This window comes from Scylla paramamosain, chromosome 6 (genome assembly GCF_035594125.1).
Source record: "Scylla paramamosain isolate STU-SP2022 chromosome 6, ASM3559412v1, whole genome shotgun sequence".
Lineage (NCBI taxonomy): Eukaryota > Metazoa > Arthropoda > Malacostraca > Decapoda > Portunidae > Scylla > Scylla paramamosain.
In genome coordinates, this window is record NC_087156.1 from 21,895,395 (window position 1) to 21,908,027 (window position 12,633).

The 12,633-nt window shown below is 36.2% G+C and overlaps 1 protein-coding gene across 4 annotated transcripts in view; it reads right to left on the minus strand.

Moving 5' to 3' along the window:
- The window catches only part of LOC135101396 (actin-related protein 6-like), a 31,817-nt gene that overhangs the window by 17,860 nt on the left and 1,324 nt on the right, over positions 1-12,633 (minus strand). For 3 of the 4 annotated variants that reach the window (XR_010269256.1, XR_010269255.1, XM_064005323.1), the window contains exons 1-7: positions 11,557-11,715; positions 8,136-8,253; positions 7,427-7,619; positions 6,596-6,788; positions 6,017-6,236; positions 5,168-5,313; positions 133-249 (exon numbers count right to left, since the gene is read on the minus strand). Coding sequence is in view for 2 of the 4 variants with exons in the window: in XM_064005323.1 (XP_063861393.1) it covers positions 133-249; positions 5,168-5,313; positions 6,017-6,236; positions 6,596-6,788; positions 7,427-7,619; positions 8,136-8,253; positions 11,557-11,630 (1,061 nt within the window). In the remaining 2 variants the exon portion in view is untranslated. Of the gene's footprint in view, positions 1-132; positions 250-5,167; positions 5,314-6,016; positions 6,237-6,595; positions 6,789-7,426; positions 7,620-8,135; positions 8,254-11,556; positions 11,716-12,633 lie in introns of those variants that run through there. The other variant, XM_064005324.1, reaches the window with a different exon arrangement.

A 12,633-nucleotide genomic window follows, 5' to 3' on the forward strand; every position in this document is an offset into this window, starting at 1 on the left:
CAAAAAGTTATGCTAGTAAAAAATTTTCTGATTTTGCAGGATAAAAATAGTCAGACCCAAAAGCATATTACTAGGATTGTTCAGTTTTTGTCAATATTAGAAAATTAAGAAAATTCAACAACAAAAACTTACTTTTTGGCAAGGGTGACATTCACATCAAATTCATCTGGTGCCATTGACTGGACATCTTTAAAGACTCGGTCTTTAAACATTGGGAAATTACAGTTTCCTCCGGTGAGCAGGATATTTCTGAAATAAAATAAGACAAAGTGTACAGGCATAAGCAATAGACACCAGCGATTACAGATAAGTAGCCCCCAGTTCCCAGAAAATGTCCACAGGCCATGATCTCTTTCACTTAACAACTAAAGATATCTTGGATAAGGAACATATCACTATTATCAGATAGAGGTTTTGAGATTTTTTTTTTTTTAAATTAAGGTCTGAACCTGTAAAAGAAAATCATAAATTCTTATAACTAAAATTTTTTCTCTAAGATTACAAATGATTAAATCATGAAGAGAAAAATATTAATATTAATATAAAAAGCATATATCAGTCAATAAAGTAAGTTTTTAGTCTCAAAAAAAAAAAATTTATGTCTAGAATGGTTCTCCTTTAGGTATGGATTTTATCTATATTATCAGATGGAAATTCTGCAAATGGATTTTTTTTCACTTCTCTTAATGAAAGTCTGGGCCTGTAAAAAAGTTCAAGAATTTTTCAAATTAAAAATTTTCCTCTATGATTACATATAATTAAATCATGAAAATTTGAAGAATATTGATATAAAAGTATATATCAATCAATAAAGTATGTTTTTCAAGTGTCATAATTTCTTTCAAAAGTGAAATTTGATTATCACCATTCCTAACAACTCAAAAGAATATTTTACACATGTGCAATCATTCTTCTTTAAGAAAGGAACATATTTCTATAATCAGACATATTTTGAGATTTTGAAATTTTCACTTTTTTAAGGTCTGGATCTGTAATTTTTTTTATTTTTATTTTATGACTTAAAATTTTCCTTAACATTACAGAATGCCAAATCATGAAAAGTACAAGAAGAATATTCATATAAAAAGAACATATCAACTGGTAGAGTTTTTATGCTTTGTAAATTTCTTTTAAAAGTGAAATATGGGTACTAAAATCTACAAACCATTCGTGAGAACAAAAAGTCTATTTTACAGATACACATTGGTTCTTTCTTAAGTAAGGTACATACATATCCCTATTATCACACATTTGTTTTGAGACTGAAAATTTTTTCACTTTTTTTTTAAATCAAGGTCCTGACCTGTAAAAAAAATTCATAAAATTTGGTGATTAAAAATTTTCCTTTAAGATTACAGATGATTAAATAATGAAAAGTAGAAGAATATTGATATTTAAAATATATATCAATTGATAAAATATACTTTTAACATATTAAATTCATTGGAAGGTTAAATATACATTAGGGTACATGACAGCAAACATGATTTGTACTAATGTAGCAATTGTCATGACAAATGTGCATTATGGTGACCTATGGAAAAAAGTTAATTGGTCCCAGGGAACCAGAAGATAATATGAAAAATTTATTTATTTTATTTTTGAAAAAATAAAATAAATAAATAAATAGATAAATAATAAAAATAAGTACATTTGCACTACTGCATTTGAGATAACACAACAAGTACAGTATATATAGTACCCTCCCCAGTTTCCCACCTAGTCCTAAATTCTTACCATCACGAATTTCGTGCATTATCACCCCAAATTTTGCACTGCTTTGACAACTAGAGGTCACATTCACCTACTGTCATGTGTCACGTGGATACACACAGTAAACCCCCATAAGTCAGAGCAATTTCTGTCTGTCTCTCTCTCTCTCTAGCTAAACAGAGGCTGCCTTTTCTTCTTCCTTTCTATCTTTTCTTCGACGCTGTATGACCCCAAAGTTGTGGTACCTTAAGCTTAACCAGTCTCTCTCTCTCTCTCTCTCTCTCTCTCTCTGAAAGTAAGAACAATCCTAAGGATTGTTAAATAGAATGAGACTGACTGAGAACTGAAATGCAATTATGTAAACAAGTGAGAAAGGGTGAAGCAAAAATGACCAAATGAATGAGGGGGAGAGCGACTATCACTTTCTAGTCCCTTATCTCTGATAGATAATGAGGAAGGGAGGTGACAGGGAGGGAGGTTAGAGACAATATGAAAGAAGGGAGAGGAAACGAAAAAAGGGAGGAAGGGATAGGCACCAGATAGGCGAGCAGTGGCTCATACAGCTGGTGAGTTAATCTTGTGAGTTTTACTTTGTTATTCCAATTAAATTTTAATTAAAATTTCAGTGCTCACACAAATGGCAAGTTCATCTTGCCAGTTTAGGTTCATTATTCTGATTAAATATTCATCAAAATTTCAGTGTGTCATTGCAGTCGTATGTTATAATGAACTGTACTTATTACCTACGATCCACTCCTAAGAACTCAAAAGAATATTTTGCATGTCTTCAATTGTTCTTCTTTATATGAGGAACTTATATTATATGATAGAAATTTTGAAAGTGAAATTTTTTTCACTTTCTTATTAAGGTCTGGAAAAAAGTTCAAATTTTTTTGCAATTAAGAATCTTCGTCTAAGATTACAGGTGTTTAAATCATGAAAACTTGAAGATATTGATATAAAAGTATATATAAATTGATTCTTCTTTAAGTAAGGAACAAATCCGTATCATCAGATAAAAATTTTGAGATTCAGAATTTTTCCTTTTTTTAAGGTCCAGACCTGTAAAAAAATTTAAAAAATTTAGCAATTAAAAATTTTCCTTCAACATTACGGAATGTTGAATCATAAAGAGTAGAAGAATATTAATATAAAGGAAGAAAGGAACATATCCTTATTATCAGACACAAGTTTTGAGATTGAAAATTTTTCATTTTTGTTTTTAATTAAGGTCTGGACCTGTAAAAAAAACATCCATACATTTTTGTGCTTAAAAACTTTCCTCTGAGATTACAGATGATTAAATCATGAAAAGTGGAATAACATTTATATAAAATATATATATCAATCAGTTAAGTATGTTTTTAAGAGTCTTAATTTCTTTGAAAAGTGAAATATAGTTATCTACACACAACTCCTAAGAATTCAAAAGAATATTTTACATGTCTACAACTGTTCTCCTTTAGGTAAGGAACTCTATTATCAGATAAAAATTTAGAGATTGAAATTTTTTTCATTTTTATTAATTCAAAGTATTCAATGGCCACTAAAATTGCACTGCATCACCAGGACCAGATTTAGGTCTGTGGAGGCCCATGGGCAGCCTGAGTGTGGAGGCCCCCTACCTGACTGCCTCCCAGAAGGTTGGAATGCTGAGGAAAGTATGAGAGTTGCAAGAATATTATAGAGTATTATACTAAAGCAGCAAGAGTACTATATTAAAGTAGTAAGAGTATTAATATTTTCTTTAAACTATATAAAATAATGATACTGCAGTAAGTGATACGGCATTCATCCAGTGAAATTAAATAAAACTGTATAAGTACCTGTATTTACAAATCAGTCACTTTACAAGACTTGCAGTTTATCAATATATATATAATATATTCCAGTGAAAGGAGCATATTTATTTAGTGTAAATGAAACAGAAGCAGTTGTATTAATAATAATTAAGATGTTAAAAAAGTTCATAGAAAATTAGCATTTACTGATTAAAGGGGGTTTCAGCAATGCTGCATGACCTTTTATTTTGATGTCTTCTAATTTGAATTTCTTTCACTTACAAAATGCTAAATTATGTGGGGCCTCCCCAGATTGTGGAGGCCCCTGGGCAGCTGCCCTCTTTGACCACTCCTAAATCTGGCCCTGTAAATTGCGACAAAAGTAAATTAGGAAGAAAGGATGTCATCTCCCTGCCAACATTAAATTAATTCCCTTCAGTTTCCATCAATCAGTGTAGCCAGTGTAGTGTTCTCAAGAGTGATATTGTGCTAAAGGTCACCAGGAGTGCTAGGGTGAAATGATGGGAAGATGATGACAACGAAAAACCTCAGATGGGACACAAAGTAGCCAAATGTAAAACTGACAAGGCAGCACCACGCAATATTCACATCAACAATCTCAGACCAATGCTATACAATCTCCACATAACCAAGAGTAACAACTGATAGTGACAATAAAGTAATGAAGGGCACTGACAATGTAGCCAGCACAACTAATGAGAGAAGTAGGGTTAGAGGCCATAGTGGGTTAATGTATGGGAGAGCAGGACTGGAGATGGCAGGGAAAAGTGGCACTTCAATGTCAGTACACCAGGTGTTTGATTTGTGTGAGTTCAAAATATGTGAATCCTATCATAAAATTGTGCAACTAACCTAAATGTGCCAAGTACTTTCAATATGAGAGAAAAATTCCCTAATACATGAGTAGCACTAGTGGTGTAACTGGTTGGTGACATAGGGTGGTTGACTTGCACTAGAGGATGGTGGGTGCAAATGTTTTCCTGTGCTTTCCTTGTACCACATACTGCCCTCACAGGCCACACGCACACACATCAGTCTCCCAATCCCATTAATGCCGCAACTCTGTCCCAGTAAGTTTCACCACTCGCCATCCTTAAACTTGTCTCCCAGAGCCCATGCACTGCCAGTCTTAGAGTAAGTACAATTCCTAATTTTTTGTTTACAATGTCTTTCATATCATATTTTACAATTTATCTTTATTAATGTGTTTTACTGTTGCTTTAGTGCTTTATTTTTGTGAAACAGTACCAGAATAAATATTTAAATGGTTCAAAATGGGTCATGGAACATAATCTCCTATAATTAATGGGATAATAGGCTCTATATATGCTAATTCTCATCATGCAAGCTTTTCACAGAATGTAACCCTCACATATAACAAATAACTACCTGTTGTACTCAACTCCATCAAGGAAGAAGACTAAATCTACTTCATTGGTTCATTCCATTCTATCCTGTAGTATCCAATAATGACTATTACTGAATGATTCTTCTCATAAAATTATCCAAGTTCACTAAAAGGCTCCACTTTAACAACAGTTGGATTAAGTAGATTTTCAGACATGACAATTTGGCTTTCCCGAATTATTTACATTGAGCAACTGGTGATTGAAATATTTATAACCTCTAGAAACATGACTGATGGAACTTACCTATATAAATGCGGTCTTGTTTCCTCTGGACACTTGTTTATTGAGTGAACAATAGCCTCAGTGATACCCATCTCCTGGATCCCAACATCACTTGGATGAAATAAGAGTTCAGGTATTGCAAAACGTTCATTGTTGAGACGGATCAGCTGGAAAAGACAAAGATGTCTCCATCAATGCAAGACAAACTGGAAAATAACCAAATTTATTCTTTTCACAGAAACCCCATTTAGAGCTCCTCCTACATTCTTCAACCATAGATAAAACAACCCTTTGAGGTGCACTTCCCAGTCTGTGTCCCTTAATGATGGGGGAGTGTGGTGGATAAACAAGTATAGCACCCAGAAGCCTCGGACAAAGCCACCAGCCCTTACTACAAGGAGTTGCTCCTGCATTGTACAGAACATATTAACCAACACTCACCCAAAACTGACAGGAACCCCATCTGTACACCATCCTCATATCACAATATGACACACCTGCCTAATCCTGAGGCTGACTGCACTAGTAAAGAAATGGTGGACAATAATAATAAATAAATTATAAGCAGTCTGTCAGCTCAGTGAATACTCTCTCTCCAATTATGCATTTATTCATCTGTTCTCAGCATCTGTTCTTTACAGTCAATCATGAGAGAGATATGTTGTTTCCTACATTGCATTTTTTGTTTTTCCTATTACACGATGTGCTAGCTAAAGAATTTTATAAAAACAAATAAGGTAAGGAGAATGAGAGGATTAAAGCATGTATGCATGACTATTAATATAGTACAAAAAATGTCTGAGCATATATCAAAAAAGAAAAATGCAGACCTCTCTATCTATTTCATGAGCACCACTACTAACACCCCACCTGTTCACCAGCAGTAGACTTTCCAGTAGACTCCTCCAGTGGTCTGACATAGCCTCTCTTTATAGTAGTGAAGTCTGGCAGCACATAATCTCTCAAGATGTGGTTTGCTTGCTTCCCATCCCGAGCTGTTCTCATGTCAGTATTATAGTCCAGTGACACAAAACAAACATCTTCCTTCACCTGATTAATCACATATGTTTCATCCATAACATTAAGTTGCCTGAAAGCAAAATTAACATAAACCGAGCATCTGGGTTGGAAGGGGACTGATGGAAGACCAAACACAATCTGGTGACGGTGAGTGAAGGAAGACATGACAAGGATGCACTACAACAAATGGAAGACTCATAAATCATCCAACTCCTTAAGAGAAAACAGGACAAAATGATAATGACAATAATGACAATGATGATGATGATAGAGGCATCTGGGTATTGAATATGCTACAAAACATGGATTCACAAATGAAAATGCTGCAGAAATTGACACCACTGTAATACAAGTCACACAACGTTCACATCATATCCATTTTTCCAGGCTTGTGAAAAGATGGCAATGAATAAACATTAACAATCTTACCTGTATGATATTAACTCCTTTAGGTGATTAGTGAGAACTTTGCCCCCAACATCTACTCTCAAAATGGCATCCTTCTGCTTCTTGCCTTGAATGTAGGGAACAATATGGGTGAAGCTGAAGCCAGACTCCACCAGCAAGCAACACAGCTCTCTTGGCCTGTCACGGTGATATTTGTGCACTGACAGGTCTCCAGCTGCAAGTGGAAACAAACTATTGTCTTCATAAAATTCTACTTATGAGATGATTTTTTACCTATATATACATTCCTCATAAGGGACAGTGGTAAAGACAAGGTTACTGAAAAGGAAAACAGGGATGACAACAGTAGATCTGGATGTATAAATAGTGACGGCTTGGGAACCTAAAGAAAATTCTCACATCTGGTCCTATTAGGCACTTAAGTCAGCCATGGGAAAGGGAATTACTAGTCTATATGGTTCAGCAGGGATAAGCAAATTTTCTTGTTGGTTCCTGATATGGAGAGGCCTGGGTATGCTACACAACTGACTTTTGCACACACCACATGTGATGGGGAATGGTCCATTCCTAAAGGCTTAGAGGGGGAATGTTTGTGAATGTGATAATGAGAGTAAACATGCAGAAGCCTTGTCATTACACTAATGTCAACCTGGTATATGGATAATTGTCCTGAATTTACTATTATAATTTATCCCATCTACCAGACTCAAAATCCATCACATTGGGTGCATCAAATCAGTGGTTTACTTCAACTCAACAGTATACAACTCATTTAAGAAATTTCTCAACATATATCTGATTTTCCTGAAGTAAACCATTAACAAACAAGAATGACTGGAATTGCATAGTTACCATTTATCCTCAGTAAGGCATCAACCTCGTATTCTTCAAAGAATATTTCACTAAGTGCCTCTTGAGTGCTGGTGAAGTTCAGGTACGGCTCAGTGACAATCATGGTGGTGTTGGAGTGATTGACGTTGAACACATCCTTGCCAAACACATAGTCCCACACGGTCTTCTGTATGTCCCAGTTGACTAAGTAACCCTGCAGTGAATTCATGCTTTTATCATCACTAAGAATGTTGACAACCTTGCAGGAAACAAACAAGCCCTAATTGGAAAAAAAAAAAAAAAAAAAAAAAGGAAGAAAGTTTCCAGCATTAAAATGATCTCATATTAATGTATCATTTTCCCAACATAATTGCTTTAGTAACAAATAAGAATAATAGCAACAAAACTTGGTACATTTTGGAGAGAGAGAGAGAGAGAGAGAGAGAGAGAGAGAGAGAGAGAGAGAGAGAGAGAGAGAGAGAGAGAGAGAGAGAGAGAGAGAGAGAGAGAGAGAGAGAGAGAGAGAGAGAGAGAGAGAGAGAGAATTTTAAAGTCTCATAACTATGACATTATTCAATTTTCATCTGATACAACTTGGCCAGACAATGAAACCTTTACTTAAAAAAACAACACAAAACAATTGTACTGCTGAACCTCAACAACACCTGCACAACACACCTTCCCATGACATAAGTAGATGCCTCACCTGTGCAATCTGACCACCACTCACCTTCTGGAAGGGCAATATATAAAACAGCCCAGAAGCATCTCTACAGTCTTCAATTTGGTCTGCGATAAATGGTCTTCTCCGCTCACTTTTGGCCTTCATGATGGCATTTGGCATAATTCTGCAAGTACCATTTTTATTTGTAAGCACAACAGAAAGACATATGACAAAACAACTCATATACATAGCCTTGTGAGCTACAATAATCTTTGGGTAATCCTTCCCAGCAAAGGATATAATACATATGCACCTAGTTAGATATTTTTAAAAAATGTGACTATTTGCCAGTATATTTATACACAGATGTTCATAGTGTGATTACACTTATTTTAACTAAAGCAAACTTTTAACCCTGCAGGATCATTATCATAATAGTAATGTAACTAATAAATTATTCTGTAGTCAAGGCAACTGTGTCATAGTATGCCACATGGAAAACAGTGCTTTCTGCCCCTATGTCTGTTCATAATCTTAGTTCTTGCATAGTTTTCACACTTCCTTTGTGCATCTGAATCTCCAAACCCTCCTTGTATCTGTCTAGCAAATGTCATGGTGGTACCAAGGATGAGAATCATTTACCCACCAACAAAGGACTACGGCCCGTACTAAGAATTCTGAAGGCCAAGGCATAGGCCTTCCCTTTAACCATCAAGGCAAAGCCTTCGTACGTGCCTTCAATCTGTAGCAAGAGTCGCACTGCAAAGTAAGGCTGCGAGAGGTCTGTTGCTTGCATGTTTGTAACAATGTTCTAAGTAATGGTATATGAATGTAATCTGAATTTGAGCTCCACAAATAACAACAATAACTAAATTCTTTCTAAACAAAGTTTTGACAGCTGTAAATATGTAAAGAATCCTGCTAAAGTGTCATGACAAATACATGAAAAACAGCTAAAAAACACATCTTTTGTCTCAGATTTTCTTTTGCTTATTTCTAGAGTGTAGTCAATATTTTATCATGACTTATTTTCTTTGAAATATTTCTGGAGCATGGAATAACTTTTTACTATCACTTTTATCATTACTCCTCTTTTAAGATGTTTCCTTAAGCAGGGCAGAATAAAAAAAAAAACATTACTCATCAATTCCTCACTTCTGCCTGATTAATGTAAGAATTATCCAGTATTCTCAATCTTTCATTCCTTTTACTGGCAAACTTTGGAATTTCCTGCCCGGTTTTGTATTCCCTCTTGTTCATGACTTATCTCCCTTAAAAAGAGATAGGCTTCGAGATATTATACTATAGTAATTCTGGAAATGATTAAAGATTCTCCTTAATGGACTGCATCTTGAATTGGTCATTCAATTTCTTTAATTTTTTCTTGTCCTTGCCCAGTCTCTCTCTCTCTCTCTCTCTCTCTCTCTCTCTCTCTCTCTCTCTCTCTCTCTCTCTCTCTCTCTCTCTCTCTCCCTCTCTCTCTCTAAGTAGCAAAGAAAGTTATGTAATCCCCTTTTTTTTGTGTGTATTTGTTTTGTCCACTTCCAGCCAAGACAAATATATTTACAATAATTTCAAAGATGTCAACTTCTCATGGAGCAGGTTCTGCTGTGCTAGTGTTTAAGCTGTATAAGTATTAGAATTATCAAGATGTGGCCTCTATGATTACTATTATTCATGACCAGCTGTGATGCGACAAACTATGGAATTTTATTTGCCATGTCCTTAAATCGTGGTCTTGCAGTTGCTAAAGAATTAGTATGTTAGACATATTCCAGTAATGCCAGTGACTCTTGGTATCATGTTACCTTTCCTACAACTCTTGACCTTAAGCATTCATGACTCTTGGTGTGGCCCTATCTCTACTAGAAAGAACAGCTGTCACTGGCTCCATTAATAAAATTGCCTCTAATTGATGGAAACGAAAGCATCACATGCATAAAACCTCTCCCACTGCTACGACACCATGGATGCCTCAGTAATAAATAACACCTGCTTTCTTGATCTAATTTTTATTACATAAATTTCAAGTACCTAGTTTCCAGAAATTCCCAAGTAGAGTAGAGTATATGAACTGAACCAGAAATGACTGAAACCCAAGTTATAAGACCTGTGTGACTGCCAATATTGAGAGAACACTACCCCTTCACATCCTAAAGCCTAAAGCAGTTCCATACTCACAGCTGACAGTTTACTTTCACTACAGCTCTTCCAGACTAACCTGGTACTCATGCTGCATCTTGACAGGCACATGGTGATCTCTCTCTCTCTCTCTCTCTCTCTCTCTCTCTCTCTCTCTCATTCATATTGCCATCATTTGCCTTAATTTATCTAAAATAATAAGATTTTATATATGACTGCATGGGTTATTATATGTTTTTTTTTATTCAAAGATGGAAGAATGACTCTGCATGTCTTCCTGTATACTTGGCAACACATATTAGTCATGTGACATTGCCACCCCAATGTCCTTGACACGTGACTTCCCTAGGCTGCAGCCACCTGGCCTGCAGTAAGCCCAGGTCATTCTGTCACCATGGAAAGTACTTCAGCTTCCCAGTCGTGCTCTGCACAGTCAAGCAAAGGAAGTAATTTAAAATGCAAATAGGTATTTTATGGAAGAAAAGACCAACAGAAGACCTTTACTGCCACCCTCACAAGCACTCTCTCAGACAGGTGGAGTCATGATGGGATGAGGAGCAGGGGATGAGGTAGCAACAGTGCGAACAGTTATAGCTATACAATATATCACATTTATGAACACACAAAGAATTCTTGTAATTTTATCTTTTGGCTTTCCTAGGTGAAACCTCCCCTCTAACTGACTGTCTTCAGCCTCTTTCTCATCACCATAGTGTTGCATCTCTTGCTATCTTCTACTGCTATTTCATGCCTCCTCTCCTCCCACAGCCTTGATTCACAAGACTTTCTACTTTCTGTTACCCCTATTCTGTCCACCTCTCTAATGCAAGAGGTGTTCACCACCACACATGGCCACAGTTGTAGAGGTCAATGGTCAATGAACTGAAGCATGATGGCTATCCCAGATGACCTTGTGGGTATCTGAGTAATGAACATGGGTAGCAAAACCACAAAAATAAAGATAGATATTTCAAATCCCAGAGCACAGAGTATAATTCCAATAAATAGCAGATTCAGCTTACACTGAATATATTAGACAAATAAAAAAAAATATTACGGTAGACACACACACACATACACTTTTTAGTTTCCTTTACACATATACACAAACATACACACACTTTACTTTCCTCTACACACACACACACACACACACACATACACACACACACTTTACTTTCCTCTACACACACACACACACACACACAGATACACTTTACTTTCCTTCACACACAACTTTTCTCACACACAGACATACACCACACGCCTCTTGCTCCTATCCCTTTCCCTCACACACACACACACACATTGCTCCACATTGCCAGTCACACCACAGCTCACATACCTGGGCTCATTTTGATTGGAGAAGCCAGCCTTGATGGTATAGGCGCCGTTGTCTAGGATAAAGACGTTTGCCATGCCCGCCGCTTCCTTTACCACAACAACACGCCAGCCGCCCTACACTACGAGCCTAAATTATCCCTTCACTCCAGCCTACAGGAAAGACTGATTTTGGTAAACTCTGTACTCCCTGCCTGTTTCTGTATTTCCCCCTTGCCCATGACTGGTAAACTCTGGAACCCCTTGCCAGCTTATATATTTATCTCTGCCTATGACTGATTTCGTTCAAGAGAGAGAGAGAGAGAGAGAGAGAGAGAGAGTTATGTCGCAACTTGGTACTCAAAATAAGCCCATATCCTCCTACCATAAGCTGGCTGCTGGTATAAGTAGCATTATGCATGAAAAGTGTGGTCTTGAAATACATCACAATGGTTTCTGCCTTCAGCCACATGATGTTTCCTTGTGCTGGAACGCCACAGACCCTTCAACGCATATGCACAATAAATGAAAATAAAACGTAAAATATATAAAAATAAAAACAGTGGCGTGAAAATAGGGTAGGAAAATAGAAACTACATCGGCTGATCTACTAATGCTTAAGTATCTTATGAACTATGTAGCAGATGGAACTATATACATCGACATACTTGAGATAAGGGAGAAAAGCAAAAACACCAACAGTAGCAGATCCATCTTAACGGCTAGGTAGGGGAGCTACAGGCTAGATTCTCAGCTTTCATGAGAACGCAGGAACGGACAAAAAATAACCTTGATAATCTTACTATTTTTTTTTTTCTTCTTTTTTCTTCTCATGACTTGTTTCAGGTGGATGCGTTAGCAAAGTGGTCAATGCCAAGGGCTAGACCGTTTTAGTATTCAGTCCTTGGCCAGTGCGAGGTTATGTTAAGTTCCTGCATAGGTGTCTAGAAGGGGGACTAAGGGGCACAGTTGCTTTCTTTATCTATTTGAAGTGTCAGTGTAGCGATAAAATGTGAAACCGTACATACACGTATATTCATGTGTTTGTTTTATTTGGAGCCCTTACAATAATAAAAATAAATAAATAAATAAATAAATAAAT